Below are 19,346 nucleotides of genomic sequence, written 5' to 3' on the forward strand. Positions count from 1 at the left end.
GAGGCGGCGGCTTTTTATTCCCCCCCCCCCCCCCCTCCCCTCACTCCCCCTATTTTCCTTCCCTCCCTCGCTCCCTCCCACCCCCTGCCCCTCTCCCTCTCCCCGCCCGTACTGGCGACTCTTCTCCTAACACCGCCTTCACCCGCCGCCCGGCCGCTCTCCCGGCGCCCGCTCATTGGCCCGAGCCGCCCCGTCCATCCGGGCGTCCCCGGCCACCGGCTAATGGCGGCGCTGCCGCCCCGCGCCCTGCCCGCCCCGCCGCCGCCGTTCTCCCCTTGGCCGGCCGGCCCCCACTCGCTACAGCATGGCCCCGGTTCTGTTTGGCCCTGGTGGCCGCCTTCAGCCCAGCACTGTCGGCGGCTCCGATTTGTTTTCGTGGGAGGCAGAATTGTCCGTTCGCCCCCCGCCTCCCCCCACGGCGAGGAGAAGGAGTGGCATGGCACGGAGAGGAGAGGCTCGGCGAGGCACACGCACGGAAAATATCGATGTGCGCCTGGCCATGCGATCCTGCCTCGGGAGGCAAACAAACAAAGCGAGGGGCTTAAAACATAAACAGGGGGCTGGGACGGGCGGGAGGGGGGGGTGTCCTCTTTTTATTTATTTTTCTTTCTTTTTTTTTTTTAAGGTAGTGGAGGAGAGAGGGAGGAACTCGCCCATCCTGCAGCCTTTCCCCTTTTGAGCTTAAAGCAAATTAAACTCATGATCAATAATAAAGAGAACGAGGAGGGAATCAAATAAAAGTCACGTTGGCAGAGCTATCGCATCTGGGTGGAGTGGGAGAAGAATTAAAATAAAACAAAAATTAAAATAGAAGAAGGAACGGTCGCCCTGGTTGTTCGGGCTTTTGAAACACTTGTGCAGGAGCCGATCTGCCTGTGTTGTGAATGTGCATCCGGGAGCAGATGCTTTAGGACTTTTCCTTGTCTCTCTTCTTTCTTCAAAAAGAAACGGAAGAAAAAAAAATTAGAGAGAGAGAGAAAACCAACCCCAAAATCCACCCTGCCATTGTTATTTGGAAATCGGATTCTTACATGGCAGGAGTAAAAAAAAAAGCGTGCAGCCGGCACACAAACACACACACACACACACACACAGAGAGCAAACAAGTCCCCTTCCCCTCCCCCTCCAGTAAATACATGTCTGGCCCCTGCTTCGGTTTGTTTTGTAGTGGATGAAAAATAATAATCTAGGGGCCAGCAGCTCTCCAAGAAGGCTTTGTAAAAATTAAAACCCGACGTAACATTTGCCATCCCAACTGTGCTTCTCTCAGGGTCTAGGTTCCCATCAGCTCTGTGCTGGGTGAACCCAAAATTGAGGGGGTTGTGGGTTTTGGTGGGGCTTTCGGAAATTCTCCCTGCGATATTCCTCCTGTGGTTCCTCGCGGCACTAAATCCTGCATCAGACACAGAGCACGCTCAAACCTGGACCCAGCGCCCAAGCAGGGCTTTTTCAGTGGTGGATGGATGGATGGAAGAAGGAAGGGAGGAAGGGAGAGAAGGAAGAAAGGAGGGAGGAAAGGAGAGAGGGAGGAAAGAAAGGAGGGAGAGAGGGAGTGAGGGAGAGAGAGGAAGGGAGGGAGGAAGGAAGGAAGGGAGGGAAAAGGTAGCACTGTGCACTGGGATTGTTTAAATAAGGTTTTGCCCATCACTGTCACTAAATAGTTAAAATATTTCCAAGCCTATCCGAAAGTGGCTGAAATGTGCCAGTACCCAACGTTACACTTTGAACAAGGTGAGGATTTAATCCTGGGAGAAATGGGATTCCTTCTAATCCAAAATAGGCATTAGAAGATAAATTGAATATTACTGCAGAGATACACTTCTGATGACAACAGCCCTCTCCTCTTCGCCATGCCGTCACTCGGTCCTGTCTTTGCAGGCAGGAGTGTCTGTTCTTCAGATCTTGCCTTCCCAGGCTGCATCTTGGGAGCATATGCTGTCCTTGTCCTGACCCCCCCCAGGCTTCCAGGGACAGACTGTGAAAATTTCTATTTTTCTTCTCTGAAATATTTCCGAGGTGGAGGTCTGAGAAGTGTCCTCCACCACTGCTGGGGATCTGAGAGGCCAAATTGTAAGGGAAATCTTGATCTCCTGCCTCCTGATTAATGAAAAAATCGTACAGAAAACTGGACCCGTGAATATTCATTCTTCCCTCAAAAAAAAAAAAAAAAAAGTTTTTACAAATACTTTCTGGGTTTTCTGCTTGCTTGCTTTCATTCTCTCTCTTTCCCTCCCTCCTTTTCTTCCTCACTCCCTTCCTTTCTTCTTTCCTTCCTCTCTTCCTCCCTGCCTCCCACCATTCCAGCCTTCCTATCTTCCTTCCAGCTTTCCTTCCACCGTTCCTCCCTCCATTCCCTCTCTTATTCATTTCCTTCTTTTCCTTTCTCAACTTCTTTTCGTTCCTTGTTTTCCTTTCTCCTCGTTTTCATTCCTTCCTTTGTTGTTTGTGATCCCCACCCCCCCCGCCCCTTGCATTTTATTTCTTTCTTTTAATTTTTTTCCTGTCTTTTTCTTTCCTTCCTTTCCTGCCTTCCTATCTCCCTCCACTGTCTGCTCGCTCAGTGGCGCCGGCACTGAGGCGCTTTGAGAGGGGGACCCGCTGGATTCCAGCCGGAGCCCCCGCGGGCTGTCCACGCTCGGCTATTCTTTCAGGGCTCCAGCCTTACTCTCTCTGCAGGAAGCAGAGGAGCTGATCCAAGTTCAAAGTCACGTTGCCGTCCCTCCTAAGAAGTGCTTTTTTCCCCCTCTGAACCTCAAGCCCCTTTTCCCCTGTGTCACGGGGTAACGAGGGAAGGGAGTAGGGGCGTGGAGAGGGCAGAGGCACCGGCAGCCCGCCCCGCACTCGCTTGCCGGGCACCGGCAACGCAGCCCTCGGCTTTTGGCAGCTCTCGAGGGAGAGAAGCCATCGGTCAAACAAAGTCGGTGCTAAACTAGTTTATTGACAGAAGTTTTTCAACAGGTTTCTGGAGGTGCCAGACCTGCGGAACATACGTCAGACTTCCCGGGACACCATGCCCCTCTTTGTAAGTTTTCCGAGTTTTTCTTTAAAACTGCTCCGCTCTTACTCTTGGTGGTGTGAAAGGTAGCGGGGGAGGGGGGAGGTAGGGACTATACAGACGAGCTAGAAAGATTTTTTCCTTCCCCTGTACCGCATATACCACTCTCATCTTCTCGCCCCATTCCCTTGGCGGATGTCACCGCCCCCAGACCGGGAATGAGGGGTGAGGAAGCCTGCTTCGTTACCGAGCATTTCCCCAGGTACCGGCGGGGTCAGGGGCTCTACCGGACGGGGTATGAAGCCTCGCCGGAGAAAGAGAGGTGGAAAGGCCGGCCGGGGTGGGCAGAGAGGATCTTTCTTTCCAAATTCAGTCTTTCCTTCTCGTCGGAGTAAAAGGAGGAGTTGCGGGGCGTGAAGGGGGTGCGCGGCAGGCCAGTGATGGGGGAAGAAGAGGCCAATTGAGTGGAATCGTTTTCACCGTTGTCTGTATCACAGACACTCATAAATTCAACAAGCTCATCAACAGGACATTAAGTTGCAGGTTACCTTTGATGGTGCCGATCCGAGGCACTTCTAGGCCGTTCGACCTATGACCCGTGAAGACCACATGTGTTGTGCTGAAGCCTTCCTCTGTAAAACACGCTTTGGGACAAAAGTTCTTTGTCAGGCTTTTACCGTCAGTCTAATGTAAAAGCATAAAGGGGAAATAATGAAAATCGCAGCCGAAGCTGTGACTCTCAAATCTGATGCTTTTTTTTTGGTTTGTTTTAAAGAAAACCCGCTAGGCAGGGCGGGGGGCATCAGGAAGGAGCACTTCACTTTCTTGCAATTAGTGCTTATTGTTCTTTCAGCCTCTCTCTCTTACACACACATATATATGTGTGTATATATAACAAGAAGATGACGTATAAAAGGTCTCTCTTGGCGGTGATGTCGTGAAGCGGAGGGGGCAATAAGCCGCCTGGCGCTGGTTCCCAGGTCGGGAATATCGACCGAGCGGCAGCCGTTGCCCCTTCTCTGCTCAGCTGAGGCTGAGAGAAGCTCAGCTACGAGTATTTTGCGCACCCCGTGTCCGCCCCCCTGTATACCTTGCTGCGCAGCCGGCGTAGACCCAGCGCAACACCCTTAAAATGGGATCTGCAGCAGCACCGGTGAGTTTTATTAGATGCATATTTTTCTGTCTGGAGATGCCCATATAAACATTAGGGGCAGGAGAGAAGCGTCCCAATAAAGGGCGATGGACTTTGTAACACAATTTATGCTGTCATTCATAAATAACAATGCCATATGGTAACCATATTGCTTATACAAGTAAAGCCGTCAAAGTGTCACTATTTGATTTATCTCAACAGCTTCTTCCAACAGTGACGTTCAGCTACAGGGAGAGTGGAAGGTGGGGTGACAAAGAGCACAGAGCAAAAATTTGGCCTGAGTTTACTGAGGCCGTCTCCGCCTCTTTTTCTGTCTTGTATGCATACACACACACACACACATGTATATATATGTGTATATATATATATATATATATATATATATATATATATACACAGAGATTGAAGGGTGGAACCTTTTTCCCTTGCTTTCTCCATATTCGAGTAAGTTCCTGTGCGAGGACATGACCCCTCATTATCTGGCGAGGTGCACACTGAAAACAGCAGTTCCCAGATTTTTTTCTCCTAAATCTCCATCTCAAATGTGTGGCATGTCCTAGTCCCGTCCGGCCCGACGGCTGCGGCAGCTCCGACTGCAGGCACCATGCCGACACCCTCTCGGAGTCATGTTCCAGCCTTTGGGCTCCTGGTTGGGTGCAGAGGAGGTTGAGAAGGGGGCATTTATTGAAGCAGGAGAAGTTTATTTTTAAGGGCATAAAATACCCATCCCCTGATCCCCTCCATAAAGGAGGGGCGGGGAGCCTCGCCGTCAGATCGTCTCTCTCTCTCTCTCTACTTCGTGCACGTGGGCAGACATCTCCTCGGTGCTGTGTCCCTGACGGGATGACGAGAGAGGGTACCGGGGTTACTCCCCCCGCCCATACCGGCTCCCGCAAGGCTGTGATTTTAGACGATCCTGCCGGCTGCTGGAGGAACCCAGAGCCAGTCACGCGTGTTGCCGGCGGGACCTGCACCACAGTCTCCCTTACGCCTCAAGGCAGCCCCACAAGAGAAGAAAACCACCCACAACGGGTCGTGAGGGTGGTAAGACGTTCTAAGATCTGGGGAGATTTGGAGGGCTTGCCGAGGAATGCGACAACAGCGCTCACTTTCTAATGGATCCCCAGAAGAATGTTTCACACGTTATGAATTATTGCTCCCCCGCTCCCTAACTATCAATAAGACGTACATTAAAGATGATTGTTTGTAAATGGTGTTTGTGATCATTAGCATACATTTACATAATGTGGCTTACAGCACAACATTTTTTTATAGCTAAGCACCTCTTGAAGCCCACAGCCCGACCTCGTTTTCTAGAGGAACCCTTACGAAATGTATCTGAAGGCTTCTAGGTTTTTACCTCGCCTCTGAAGCCTTCTCCGGTGTCCCCTTGCCCGTTTGCCTGCGAGCGGGGCACGGAGGGAGGGCTCTGCTGCCGGCTCTGCCGCGAGAGTAGGGCGCGGGGCCGACCCCCGACGGGCGCTGCCTGGAGTTTGAGGGGACTGGAGGCGGCGGAGGCACCTCCCGCTTGACTATGCTGAGGCAGCCTGTGCCTGAGCTAGGATCGGTGTGTTAATGGTCTTTAAATTTTTCATGGCACTTTTAAGGGTGGCCCTGTCCAAAACCATCCCTGCCCACGCAGCTACCTTTGCTTCCCGGCGTTTGCCGCGAATTCTAAAAATGGGCGAGTTGCCAAGTGAGTCTCGGCCCCCCCCCTTCCCGCAGTCACCTCCTACTGCCCACCTATAAAATATTTTCTTTATTTTATAACCCTTCATAAAAAGACATTTATCGGGGGGAATATATTTTAATTAAGACGTATTAAATCGATAACAGATACATATCATGCTGCATTTAACAAGGAGGCATGTGCAAGGTACCGCGAAGTCGTGCTCCACTTCTTCACCCCCACAGCACCACCCATCAAACCAGGATATTTCAGGCCCTCCGTCCAGCAACGTGCCCAGAATTTAGGGAGAGAGGAAAGCACTGTTTGGATGCGCGTATAGAAAATACGTGTATATAAATACCCATACAGACGTCCGACTAGTTTGAGAGTTTTTACTGTGCAATAAACACACCAAGCAGCCCCTTTTAAAACCCGGAGATTATTTATTCTTCTTCCTTGCCTTGCAGCATCACAGAAACTCTCCGCGTCCAGGAGAGCAGAGAGCACCCGTTCAGACCCGGGTGTGGAGGCCATCGGTTGGTCTCGCTTCCCTTGGAGGCTGGGGGCAGCCGTGGCTTGTCGTGGGGCCAGCTTCTGAGATACAGCCCCTGCCCCCTTTTGGCAGCCGTGGGCCAAACTTTGCGAGTTTTCCTCGGGTGAGTAGCGGCGGGAGGGAGAAGAGGGCTGGAACTTGGCCCAGGACATGCAGAACTCACTGGGGCTTCTTTTGAATGTGTATCGGCAAGGGGCTGCAGAGGGGATGAGCAGATTTAGTTTGTTCAAGTGGACTGGGTAGCCTGGGAAGGCCTTGAGGTGAGTATCGGAGAGGACAGGGGTCCACTAGTATCCCTCTGCTTTTCCCCTCTTGGTGTGGTGGAGGAGTGTCCCTCGCTCCCCACAGGCAGAGAAAGTCAGGCAGCCCTTGATCGCACTTTACAAGGAGTGCGGAGTGCCAGGCGTTCCCAGGAGTACCTTAGGAGCAGATGACATATCAACAAGGGCCACCTCTCCTCCCACAGTTCCAAAGAAAAGTCATAGCAATGCTCTTTCCCCTCTTTTTATTTGTAAAAGGAAGCCCCAGCCCCCAGCCTTTTCGACTGCCCCAAACGGCAGCATCCTCCTTTGTGCAGAAGAGGCAGATTTGGAGCTCTAAAAGAGCTTCACTTCGAGGACCAACACACACACAGAGCACCCCAGCGGTGATCTCTCCTCCTTGCCCTCCCTATCCCTCTTCTTTAGCGATCTCCCCTGATTTTCCTTTATTTTCTTCGAGGGTAGCATCTTCTGGCAGACACATCCCAGACAGAGACTCTCGTTTCCCAGCCCATCTGACTTTTCTGTCCCCGGCAGCCCGAAAGAGTCGAGGGAAGTTGATGCTTCGGGGCAGTGTAACAGCGGCGTTTTCATCCTTTTTTTGCCCTTGTTCGGTTAGGGCTGAAGCGGAGGTACGGCTGGCAGCCCCCCGAGGGGCACAGAGTGAGTTTCTCTAAGGGGAACCTCGGGAAGGGGCTGCGAGGCACCTTGGAAGAGGGAAACCCTCAAAGAAACAGGCGAGCGCAGGCTCCCAAAACTTTTCTCTAACATGTGCTGTTTGCCTCTCCCGGCGCCAGCTTACTCATTTATTTTCTAAAGGAAAGGAATCCCTCCTCCCTCACGCTACCACCTTCTATTTTAGGAAAACGTTGGCTGCCTTCTCTTCGCGCTGCCTTCATCCTCCTGTCTCGGACATGAGCACACACAGCCTCGGGCCCGCGTGGGTTGCTCCGCGGCCCCTAAAACATAAACACGGCTGCTCAGCGCCTCTGAGCCGGCCTTCCTGTCAGGCGCCGGGGGAGCGGCAGCTGCTGCCCGCTGCTGCCCACTGCCGGCGGGGCGCGTGGTGGGGATGTGCGGAGCGGCGGGCGCGCCCCGTCGGGCACTGCGAGAAGTTTTTCAAGAGCAACTTCGGGGGGCGGCGCGGGAGGGGGGAGGTGAGCATTTGGGGTGTGTGGGGGGGTTGGGGCGGCGGGGGCGGATCCCCGCTGCGCCGGCGGCCTGAAAGCGAGCCAATCGCACGGCGCCAGACGCTGCCAATCATCAGGATCCGTCCAATCCCTCCGGTGCTGTGTCCGAGCCGCGTTTCCCACCGCGCTGCTGAAGTGTGTGGTGAGAGCTCTGCCAATCGCGGGCGGCCAGAGCGGGGCCGGGGATGCGCGGAGTTAGGAGCGCAGACAAAAGAAGTTAAAGAGCCGCTTAATATATACATGTTTTTGAAGGCGGGTAGAGGGAAAAAAATAACAACAGCGAGCGTAGATGGGCTTGGCTGTGTCGTTATGGAGCCCCCTTTGAGCAAGAGGAACCCGACACTGAGATTAGCGGATTTGGCAGCGGCTCAGCCCCATCCTCACCAGAACATGACAGGCTTCCCGGGGCTGGGGAACCACCACGTCCACCCCCACCACGCGGCCCACCTCCACCCCGGGGACGCCGGCGGCGACCCCGGCGGTGCCCTTACGCCGCTCGGACCCGAGCACATGGCACAGCCCTCCGCCCTCAAGCTCACGCCCGAGGCGCTCACCGCCGCCGCCGCCGCCTTCGCCGCGCCCGCCGCCACCACCACTGCCGCCGCCACTGCCGCCGCTGCCGCCACCACCGCCGCCGCCGCTGCCGCCTATGCGCCACCAGCCGCCGTCCTCCCGGGCTACCCGTCGGGTGGGGGGGCGGCAGGTAGGGATTTCCTCCTGCGGCGGGAGCTGCCCGCCGCCGCCGCCGTGCACGGGGCGCTGAGCGAGCAGCACCCGCCCGCCAGCTCCCCTCATCTCCCGCACCCGCCGCCCCATGGTGTCTTCATCTCGGCCGCAGGCACCTACGGCGCGCCCGACGGCGCGCACTCCGCCTTTCCGCCGCCGGGTGAACAAGGTGCTCCTGCCGGCCGCCACCCGCCGCTGAACGGACAGATGCGCCTGGGGCTGGCGGCCGCCTCCGGGGAGTTCTACGGACGCGCCGAGGCGCACTACGGAGCCGCCGCCGCCTCCTCCTCGGCGCTGCAGGGCTACGGCTCCGTCAACCTCAACCTGGCAGCGGCGGCGGCAGCCGGCCACGGGCATCCACATCATCCCCATCCTCACCACCACCACCATCACCATCACCACCACCATGCCCACGTCGGGGCGGGAGCAGCGGCGGCCGGGGCCTTTCTGCGGTACATGAGGCAGCCCATCAAGCAAGAGCTGATCTGCAAGTGGATTGACCGGGAGCCGCCTCCGCCGCCGCCGGGCAGCAGGAAGCCTTGCTCCAAAACTTTCAGCACGATGCAGGAGCTGGTGAGCCATGTCACGGTGGAGCACGTCGGCGGGCCCGAGCAGAGCAGCCACGTGTGTTACTGGGAGGAGTGTCCCCGGGAAGGCAAGCCCTTCAAAGCGAAATACAAACTCATCAACCACATCCGAGTGCACACGGGAGAGAAGCCCTTCCCCTGCCCCTTTCCCGGCTGCGGGAAGGTCTTCGCCCGTTCCGAAAATCTCAAGATCCACAAGCGGACTCATACAGGTGGGTGCTTCTCCCGGCTCCCGGCTTTAAGGGATTACTTTTTTGTTGTTGTTTAATTTTGTTCCCTCCCCCGTTTCTTTTTCCCTTTCCATCACTTTTCTCCCTCTCCTACGCACCGCCGGACATGTGACTTTTTCATGAATAAGTAATTCGGCAGCAGACGTGCCACGCACCCCCGGCCACGCACACGCACCCGGCCCCTGCACACACGTGTCCCGTCCCTATCCTCCCCCCGCATCTTGGGCAGCTCCCTCCCCACCCCCTCCGCCACCCGCATCTCGGCACCACCGGATAAATACACCGAGTAATAAATAACGCGCTGACACGGGGGTAGATAAACGGAAGCTCTGGCGGAAGAGAGAAGAACAGCGATCGACCGAGCCGCCCGCCGCCGTCCGTACCCGGGGCACCCCAGGGGGCTAGCTTGGTGGCCCTCCCCCGCTAAGGACGGTGGTTCTGCTTTTCCTGCCAGTTCTGGCGGTGAAGACAGAGCCGGGAGCGGGTCTCTTGTCCCGGCGGAGATGGGGCCGCGGGGGCTCTTGGGGGCGCAGTTCTCCTGCGCTGCGGGCTCCGATGCTGTGGGGGCTACTCTGCTGCCCTCGCCACCAGGGCTGCTCCCGTGACCGGCGCTGTTGGGGCTACCCTCTCTAAGGGGCTGTCGCTACAACGGGGACTACCGATGTCGCGGAGACTATTTGGGCTGTCGCCGTCGCTGCTACCGAGTTTGCTGATACTGCCGGTACTACCGAAGCTGCTGGGGCTACTGGCTCTGACCCAGTTCCCGGGGCTGCCTCGGGGAGCCAGGGAGGAGGGTGCAGGGCGGGGGAAGGCGCTCGCTGAAAGACACCTCTCTCTGAGGATCTAAGGAGGAAACTTCAAAACAAGCTAGGCTGCCCATCTGGATTTAGTGAAGCGGGAGCTGCGGGAGGAGGGAGCGACACAAACGGGGAATGCCCCGAGGGGCAGGCTGGGCCGGGCGCGTGGCTCCCAGAGGGTCTCTGGGTGCGTTTTAAGCCTTTGAGTCGTTTCTCAAAGTGTTTATTTTTCAATTCTTTCTTCTTTTTTTTTCTTTTTTTTTTTCCTTTTTAAATTTCTTCTTCGTTCTTTCTTTTTTATTTTTCTTTAATCCTTTATCCTCCTTTCCTTCCACCCTCGAAATAGGCGTCTCGATCTGGGCGTAAAAACTCTGCCGAAAACGAATGAAGCCAGGATTTATAGTACTAGACAAATATTATTCCTCGGAGGACACTTAAGGAAGTGGAGTTGCTGTAATTGCTTTCTTGATTTATTGTGCTCTGCTCGGAAAGAGAAAAAGCGGCGTCTGTACAACGTGTTGTTCCGATGTAAAACCAAATGGTCCATGGCAGAAAGGATTATAGATTTTTATCTCTAGAATATGTCATGCATAAACCCATATATAGCTGGGGAGATCTGAGGATGCCCAACTCTCTGAGGACAGAGCCCGGATTGGAAGGGAGTTTGTCCTGCAAGGGGGCTGACACATTTTTGGGGATTGTTGTGTTAATGGCACCGTGTATTGAGTTAAATGCTGGAGGGCTGTGGTTTTGTCATTTAGTCTTCCCCATTTGTCTTGATATGGAAAACAAAACTTCTCCGCGGACCTTCCTGGGGTACTCAACTTTTTTGCATCCGAGCTCCAAATGAGAGGAAAGAGTTAGTACAGAGAAGCTGGGGAGAGGAGGACACACGGGACTGATGCACACGGCAGAGGGATTCAATGGGAAAAGGAGTCTCCCTAAATAGCTTAAATACACCTCGGGCTGAGCCTGCAGCTCAGGTCTGCGACTGAGCGTTATCTCAAGGCCCTAAGTGGCACATGGCCCATTGCAAAAGTAAGTGGAAGGAGTTTGCAGTCGAGGGCTATCCGCACCTTTCCAGGAGTTATTCTCAACTCAAAGGATCTGTGGAGAGGGGCACCTTCTCTCCTGATCCCTCGAGGGGTGCACAGCCTCAGGGAGGGTGCCCAAGGGTGAGCCCACAGGAGAAAACTATCTTTATGCAGAAGGGACGGTTACAACAAAGCAACCCTCGGGGCGCGGAGTGGAGGGCAGTGGCCCCCCAAAATCATATCTCGGCACAAGGAAGTGCAGAAGGGAAGTGATTTTTTCCCGACGCATAGCTCTCGGGTGCACGAAGGATTTCAAACCTGCTCCTCCCTATCAGATTAATTACTGTAACTTCTCCACTTCAGCTTTAATTTAGTTATGTGCAGCCTGGGATCAGGAAACATTGAAAAAATATTCGTTTGCTGCTATTACTTCTTGGGGAAGGTGGGAAATAATAACCCATAATTGTATCAGTAGGGGATTTTGCGTGTTTCACATAGCCCTGCAGGAAGAAGGCTATGTCGATAATTCAGGAGGGATTTTATTGTATTTCCGTTCCGCTTTCATCAAGAGCACCATCTCGGAAGCTGCACACAGAGCTTAGTATCTTCTGCACGTTGTGGGGACAAATCGTTGTCTCCACCCCCGATGCATCCTAAAAGAGATAAGAACCCCCTCCTCCTCCAAAATCCCTGTCCTCTCTCTGGAGACAGTGCTCAGAATCGTTTGGCTTCCCCCGATGATTCCTATCCCCCAGCCCGTCCTCCCCCTCCAAAAGAAAAAAGTGAGCCCAAAGCCTCTTCTTGCCCTCGTTCCACCGCCAACACTGCTTCTGCTGGGAGGAATGACGGTATAGCCACCATCATCTCGGCCCCTGCCTTGGGTTGAAACCATTTATAAACAGTTAAGCTCTGACGTGACGCTCTCGTCAGCGTGCCATGGACACTCCGGGCCCTTCCCCGCTCCTGGATTTGTGTGGAACTGGGGTTGTCTCGTTTCAGAAGCTGGCAAGGAGGAGCTACTCGGAGCCTGTGCACCCTCGAACGGGCTGTAGAACAGGAGCCCTCTCCCCCGGCCCCTCGAGGCGTGCACAGCCCCCGGGACGATGCCCACGCATGATCCCACGGAGAAAGGCACTTTACTAGAGCTCCGACCAGGGAGAACGTAGCTTGTTCCGATGGGTTGGAACCAGGAGGGCTACACTTGCGGGGTTCTGCGGTCCGCTGCCGGCACCGAGACGTGGGAGCCCACATCCTTGAGAGTCGGTTGGGCTTTTTGGTTGATTTTGTGTGTGTGTTGCTTTTGTTTTGTTTCGTTAAAAAAAAAAAAAAAGATAAAGAAAGACAGAAAGAAAGAGTAATTAAGGAACAAACAAAGTAATATCTGTTTCGGTGAGAAAGAGAGGATACGGAGGTTTCCGTGCACATCAAAACTCCATTTTAAATCCACGAGGTGGATTTTCGTACCATTATTTTAAAGGATAAACTTAGTTTTCCTAGAGCTACCATTTCGCTGATAGATGAGCCGATTTTAATCGAAAAACTTGACTCAGAGGCACATGTTTCTACAGTAAGAGTCGAGGAGGAATAGATAGCTTTTAGAAGTAAAAATAGTATTTGTTTCTCCCATCTTTCTTTTGCTGAACGTTGAGGCAGTTTTACAAACGGAAAGGATAGTAATTTTTTTCAAATGTCCATCGAGAGCTCATGTGTTGCTATTTCTGAGCGCTCAGATCTGAAAACACGTATAGCCCATGACTAAGCTGGTATATTTTTTCATTAGAGTCACGATAGTCGTGACAAGGATTATCTGTTAAGATTTATCTGCTCTGTGCTGACGTGTAGCATGGCAGGGGAAGAAAATGTCGCTGTTAAAGAAAACTCCAGCCTGAGCAGTACAGGGATCCGGTGTATTCCCCCTCCCTTCCCTCCCTCCCTCCTCCCCCCCCCCCCCGTCTCACCTTTTTTCGTGTGTCCCCGTCTCCCCCCCCCCGGCCAGACTCTCAGCAATAGGCATTTACTCAGCCTTGTCCGGGAAGGGTGGGCAAAGGTCGGTCCGGAGTACAGCTATATGTGCCAGAACATATTATGCTCCTGGAAGTAGTAGGGTCAGGAGCTGGGGGGTGGGGATGTGGGTGGGTAGTGAAAGGTACGCCAGGCAAACCCGCCCCAGGCTGACTTTCACAACCCCTTTAACTATTAAGCAATACGTAAAGCTCTTAAAACATCGGGCGGAGATTTTTAGACTCAAATTAGCCTGAGGTAACTAGTGGCTGCTATCATCACCAGTGTCCAGGCCGATCCTCTCCAGCCTGCAGGTTCCGAGTACCGGCTGTTGGGTGCTCCTTCCTTCCATCAGGATGCTTAAATAGGTGCTACTTTTCTTTTGCTGAAACTAATTATTCCCTCAGCGTAGTGCCCCATTGGGAAAGGATTACGCAGGAGATGTGCCAGGCGAACTAGGCTGCCGGCAAACGCCGTCCCTCGCAGACATTGAGGGGTTTTGTTTGGGCTTGGTCATTAGAGTGGTAATGAAGGTTTCCCGTACGCGAGGGCAGTGTCGCAGAGGGCAAACAAGGCAGGGCCAGGAGCTCGCCAGCCACACAGCGCAGTTTGCGAAACACGAGAGGAAAGTTGAAGGCCTGGGGCATGTCACGACTGTTGAGGGCGGGGAAGGGGAGAGGTGGGCAGAGGCAGGAAAGGAGAGGCTGTGTCCTGATGCTCACCTCCGGAGACTGCTCTGCGGAGGGCCTACACCAGGCGGCCTTGCTGCGGGAGGGGAACGGGCAGAACGCGGGCAGGGCCGTGCCCCTCCCGCCTGCCCGCCGGTAACGATGCCGTTGCTGTGTCCCGGCAGGAGAGAAGCCCTTCAAATGTGAGTTCGACGGCTGCGAGAGGAAGTTCGCCAACAGCAGCGACCGCAAGAAGCACTCCCATGTCCACACTTCCGACAAGCCCTACTACTGCAAGATCCGCGGTTGCGACAAGTCCTACACTCACCCCAGCTCCCTGCGGAAGCACATGAAGATCCACTGCAAGTCCCCGCCGCCCTCCCCACCTCCAGGCTCTCAAGGCTACGCGGCCGCAGGGCCCCCCGACGGCCCGCTGCCCCCCGAGGCCGACCCGGCCTCTGAGCCGTCCCGCGGCCGTGCCGCAGCCCTCTCCCCACCCGTCACTAACCTCAGCGAGTGGTACGTCTGCCAAGCCGGGGGTGCTCCCCGCCGGCCCCGTACGCCCGCCAGCCGCGACGCCTCCCCAGCCTCCGAGGAGGACGAGCCCAACAGGACCTCAGGGGTCAGAAACGCTTCCTAGGGAGCCGGGCCAAGCCGTGCAGCGCCAAGCCGAGCTGAGCCATGTTGCCGGCGGCCCCGGCTCCACCGCGCTGGCACGGGGGCTGGTGTGGAAGTGCCGTCAGGTTTGACTCGCGCTATTTATTCCATGTACAAAACCCTATGGTGTTTGTACGGTAACTAATTTAATTGAAAAGACTCGGACTTTTTTTTTGTTGTTGTTTATTGGTTACGAAAAAGCCTCAGTAACTCCATGCTGGGGCTATCCCAGCGACTCGAGCCACACACGCTTTGCAGGGGAACAGGGCTAAGGGAGATGCTCGGCTCCCACCTTGCCCAAGCCGTGCTGCTCTTGACAAGCGAGCTAGGCGGTGGAAAGCTGCGAGCTGCCCTGCTCCGTCCCCTGGAGTGGTCCTTAAATCCTTTAGCTGCCAGCCCGGAGCCTGTTCTTCAGCCGGGCTAGAGCCCTAGGTTTGCAGCGGCCTCCAGACTGCAAAGCGGCACCTGCTGGAGCTCCGTCTGGTCGAAGACAGATTACACATCCCTTAAAATAAAAGGAAATAAATTGATTTTCTTTCTCTTCCCCTCTTGCAGTTCACCTCCTTTGTAATTGTTGATTTCTTTCTCGAGTCTTGGAGTTCCACCTGCACCCAGCATTTTCTCTCCAGCCCTCTTTCTTTCTCATTTAGCCGTAACCACGTGAAAACGATTTAGGGAAGGAAAGACAAAAGATGCAGCACTGCCTTACTGCTCCACCACTGTCTGTACGCGTACGGCTCCTAAAACATAGCTGGAGAATAAAAGAAACCTGCTGCTATTTGACAACTGCGATACTGTGATGCTTAAAAAAAAAAACCCCACAAAAACCAAACACAAAAAAAACCCCACCAACCAAACCCAAACCAAAACAGAAAACTCAAACACATGAGAAAACTGACAATTAATTTATCTTTTATAGGAGTTGATATTATTATTACTCTGGTTATTATTAATATTTTCCTAAAGCTGGTCTCTCAAAGGAAGGATTTTTTTCTTCCTTTCCCCTAGCACTGTGTGCAGTCAGTTCGTGGCTGGGAGGCAGAGCAGCCCCCCCAGGGCTCGGCATCTGACGGAGAGGAGGGGAACTAGAAAGCTGGGAGGATTATTTTTTTAATTATGAATACATATAGGCATATAAACCATATATACATATATATAAACAGTACACACACACACACACACACACATATATATGTATAAGGTTTATTTCCTCTCTCCAGCCGAGTCGGTGCCTGCCTGCCCCACTCTTGCTTTTCAGCATCTCCCGGCAGTGGCCGGACAGTCACCTGGGAGGATGGGATAGTAGGTGCTGGAAAAATAATCGGGGGGTGGGGGAGAGGGCTGGTGTCAGGGTGCCCACCCACCCTCGCCCCCACCCCCAGCGTCCTAGCCCATGGCGGAAGGGATACATACGCCGGCCCACCGCCCGTCCGTCAAGAGCGGGGCGCAGATAAACTAAAGAGCACTAATTCCTCCTCAGAGACCCCAGAGGAGAAGCGGCAGTCTCCCTCCCCTCCCCCAGGGCCTGTGGAAATGTGTTTTGTGTGCCGTGAATGGTGGATGTCGTCTTGTCATTGTTAATAACGTGTATGTGAACGCGATTATTTTGTACAGTCGAATTAATTTATTTTCTGACAGTAATTTCCCCCACCCCTTTTTTTTTTTCTTTTTTATCCCCCCTCCCCTCCCCCTCCCTTCTGGAAGAGTACGAAGCACACCAAAGAATCCTCTTATTGATTTTGGTGACAGATTGTTGCTTACGATGCTGTGATTTGTTAAAAAAAGAAAATCATTATATTTTTCAACTTACTTGAATGAACGATGTAATGTGAATCAAACTCTTCCTGCATGTCCTCCGTGCGGTGTGTTGGTGCTGATATATATATATATATATATAGTTCATAGAGATATTGTATTATTAGTACAGTGCATGGTGCTGTCACTCTGGAAGCCTTTAAACATTGTTTTCATGTTGTCGTGTTGGATCTAAAGAAACAAGAGTTACTTTAAAACAAAACAAAACAAAACAAAAAACAAACAGAAAACTTGAATAGAAAATACTTTTTTAAAGTGCATTCGATTTGCTTTTTTATTCGTTTTTCAAAGCTCATTTGAATAAGTAGAAAATAATAAAATAAGGTATGGACTTTGAAAAGAATAATTTATGTAATGTAATCTTATTAGAGATATTTTGGTGCTGATTTATAAACGAACCTTTTAATTTATGCATTTCTTTTTTCTCAACAACCGATTGCACTATACATTACTACATGGCAGGGTTTATAAACTATGGCTCGGGGGGATATATCACTATTTTTATGTACTTGCTACACATAGAGTCACACACTTGCCCATCAGTTTTATGACATATGATACCTCCTAAATAAAATAATACTAATTTAATTTTTTTCCATCTCTGTAAACCCCATTAAAAAAAAAAAAGATAAAAAATATCATGCAAATGAATAAAAATATTATTTCTATGTATTGCATGTGCCTTACTGACAGATGAGAGGCAGAGACAGACCAAAACATCCCTCACCCGGTCCCCGAGGGTCAGTGTATAGAATCAGAAACGTTTATAGCCTTACGACACCGAAAGGGCGGCTGAGATACCCTGGCTTTCCCCATCGTAATGTGTAACATCGATTGTCCCTCAGCTGTGTGTTTCGGTTTGCGCCCCTCAGAAGAGGGGTGCTCTTGGCCCGGCTATTCCGGCCTTCTTTGGTCGTTACAGGCTTTGCTCCTGCCGCTGTCTGCCCTCGGAAGTCAGGCGAACTGATAGTGGGGAGCGGGTATGGGTGAAGTAGAACTGGTGGGTACCTCCTCATGATGGAGCATTTGGGTGCTCTGCTCCTGGCGTTCCATGCATGGGGGAAAAGAGAAAGACAGACAGACAAATAGATACATAGAGATAGATATATAATTAAGATAGGCAAAAGCCAGGCATTTATATGCACGTTTTAAATCTCTCTCAAGTACAGTTAATCAAAGTATCAGATAAAATAAATTAAAAAGTTAATATTTTTATTGTAGGGAAAAATATTCTTGGCAGTGTTCTCTGGCAGATCCTAGGGAGTTAAATAGCACTACTCGTCAGCAGAAGACATAGTGGCAAAACGGTGTGCCAGAGATTTTTCTGAAACAAAGACAGGTCAGGCGAGAAATAATGCCAGAAATTCACTGGCAGGAAGGAGAAGGGGGGAAAAAAAGTTTTCAGGAGCTGAGAGTGGACACACTTTTTTTTTGTTTTGAGAGGAAAACTGAATGGGGAAAAGTTTTGGCTGGTGTTTTTGTGCCAGAACGCTCTAGGATTCCTTCTTTTACTACTACTCTTACTACTACTACTACTACTATTATTATTAAGTAAATGAACCTATCCCAGAATGACATCCCACCACTCTTCCAGCCCCCCTCCCCCCCCCCCTAATTTACCACTGCTAGAAAATTACTGGTCAAAATGTCAAGAATAGTTTCACCAAAAGGTTAGAGTGTTTTTTTAAGTCAGTTTTGTTAAATGTGGTAAAGGTGAAACAGGTTGCAAAGAGTTGTTTCAAGCAGAATGACAATAACCAACATACGAAGCAGAAAAACACTCATAAATGAGGGCTCCAATCAATGGGAAAACTTATAGCTCCCTAATGAAGTTTCTTGTGAAAAGGAGGGCGACACAAAGCCACCGAGACATGAATCATTCATGGCAAATATAAAAGATAAAAGATATCTGACAATGAGCAGAACCTTGTATAGAGTGTCTAAAACAAGTTTCCCCTTCTTATTTTCAGCTTCCCCCCCGCTCCAAGCCTCCCTCTCTTAGTGTTCCCTGCCCGCCCTATAGAGTTAACATTGACCAGTGCACGTCCTGCCCCACTTCAAAGTAATTTAGCCCAGAACGGAAGGCTTGGCGCTTGGACAATCTTCATGGTGTGTTAAGATTTCTATGGCAATTGGCAAGCAAGACGTTCCCATCTGAATATGGCTCAAAGAAAGCCACTTATTGACACTGAGTTGGCCATCATCAAAGACTTCATCTTTTCCTAGGCGAAACGTGGTCCTAGCAAACACTGTTTAAATCATCTACCTTTGTAGTCCGGGCTGGGAGACATCACGCCACACACTAGTGCTGGCGCTCGGCCCTTTAAAAGCTAGAGCGGCGGTAGTGGAGTTTGAAGGGGCTAAGAAATTTCAGGAGTGTGGGAAATGGCAGTGAGGGAGGGGGTGGAGCACAGTCTGATGATCGATAAGCGGGGGAGCTCTCGGCAGAAAGCCGCGGGCCTGCACCCCCCAAGGCACCCCCACACCATGGGGGAATGGGAGACGGTGGGGATCAGGAAGGCCCCTCGCCCAGAGCAGGCTGCTGCTTTGCGTTTGGAGTAAAGCGGAGAATCGATGATTTTTAGGGGCTTTCTCCGCATGTTTCTTGCTGCTAGAGATGTCGCCAGGGAGAGCTGGGAAAGATGGACAGTCGCCCCCTCCCCCGAAAAAGTATTTCCAGGTAGAGCAGTAAGGGTTACAGAGTGTGCTGGCATACGGACACGGACACGACTCGCACACACAAACGCTCCCTCCTGGCTCGGACACCCAAACCTCGGCGGGGGGCTGCCCCCGCTCCCCCTCGCATCCCGCGCACCGCCAGCACACACAACCACGCTCCCGCATTCACACACACACCACGCAAGTGCCTAATCAGGCAGGGAGAAGTTCAAAGGCAGGTTCTTTGAAATTCAAACTACTGCTTTTATGGTACATCAACATGGAGCGTTAGGATTGCTATGGCAATGAGCACAGCAAAAGCAAGCTGCATTTAAAATAGTCCACCTCGATTC

General features: G+C 52.4%; 1 protein-coding gene and 2 long non-coding RNA genes across 3 annotated transcripts; 2 read left to right on the plus strand and 1 right to left on the minus strand.

The window, feature by feature from the left end:
• Positions 1 to 2,989: 2,989 nt before the first annotated feature.
• Positions 2,990 to 5,359, plus strand: LOC135175550 (uncharacterized). The gene is made up of 2 exons (XR_010302385.1): positions 2,990 to 3,022; positions 4,962 to 5,359. It is a non-coding gene; the product is annotated as an uncharacterized LOC135175550 (long non-coding RNA).
• Positions 5,360 to 8,017: 2,658 nt separating this feature from the next.
• On the plus strand, positions 8,018 to 15,306 carry ZIC5 (Zic family member 5). The gene is given in 4 exon segments (XM_064143830.1): positions 8,018 to 8,404; positions 8,406 to 8,469; positions 8,472 to 9,345; positions 14,049 to 15,306. Coding segments are annotated over 4 exon segments (1,737 nt in total). The 5' UTR covers positions 8,018 to 8,060; the 3' UTR covers positions 14,504 to 15,306.
• On the minus strand, positions 14,945 to 17,395 carry LOC135175549 (uncharacterized). Its single transcript, XR_010302384.1, has 3 exons — positions 17,344 to 17,395; positions 16,331 to 16,506; positions 14,945 to 15,025 (listed from the first exon to the last, which is right to left on the minus strand). It is a non-coding gene; the product is annotated as an uncharacterized LOC135175549 (long non-coding RNA).
• Between the last annotated feature and the right edge of the window lie 1,951 nt (positions 17,396 to 19,346).

This window comes from Pogoniulus pusillus, chromosome 5 (genome assembly GCF_015220805.1).
Source record: "Pogoniulus pusillus isolate bPogPus1 chromosome 5, bPogPus1.pri, whole genome shotgun sequence".
Taxonomy (NCBI): domain Eukaryota; kingdom Metazoa; phylum Chordata; class Aves; order Piciformes; family Lybiidae; genus Pogoniulus; species Pogoniulus pusillus.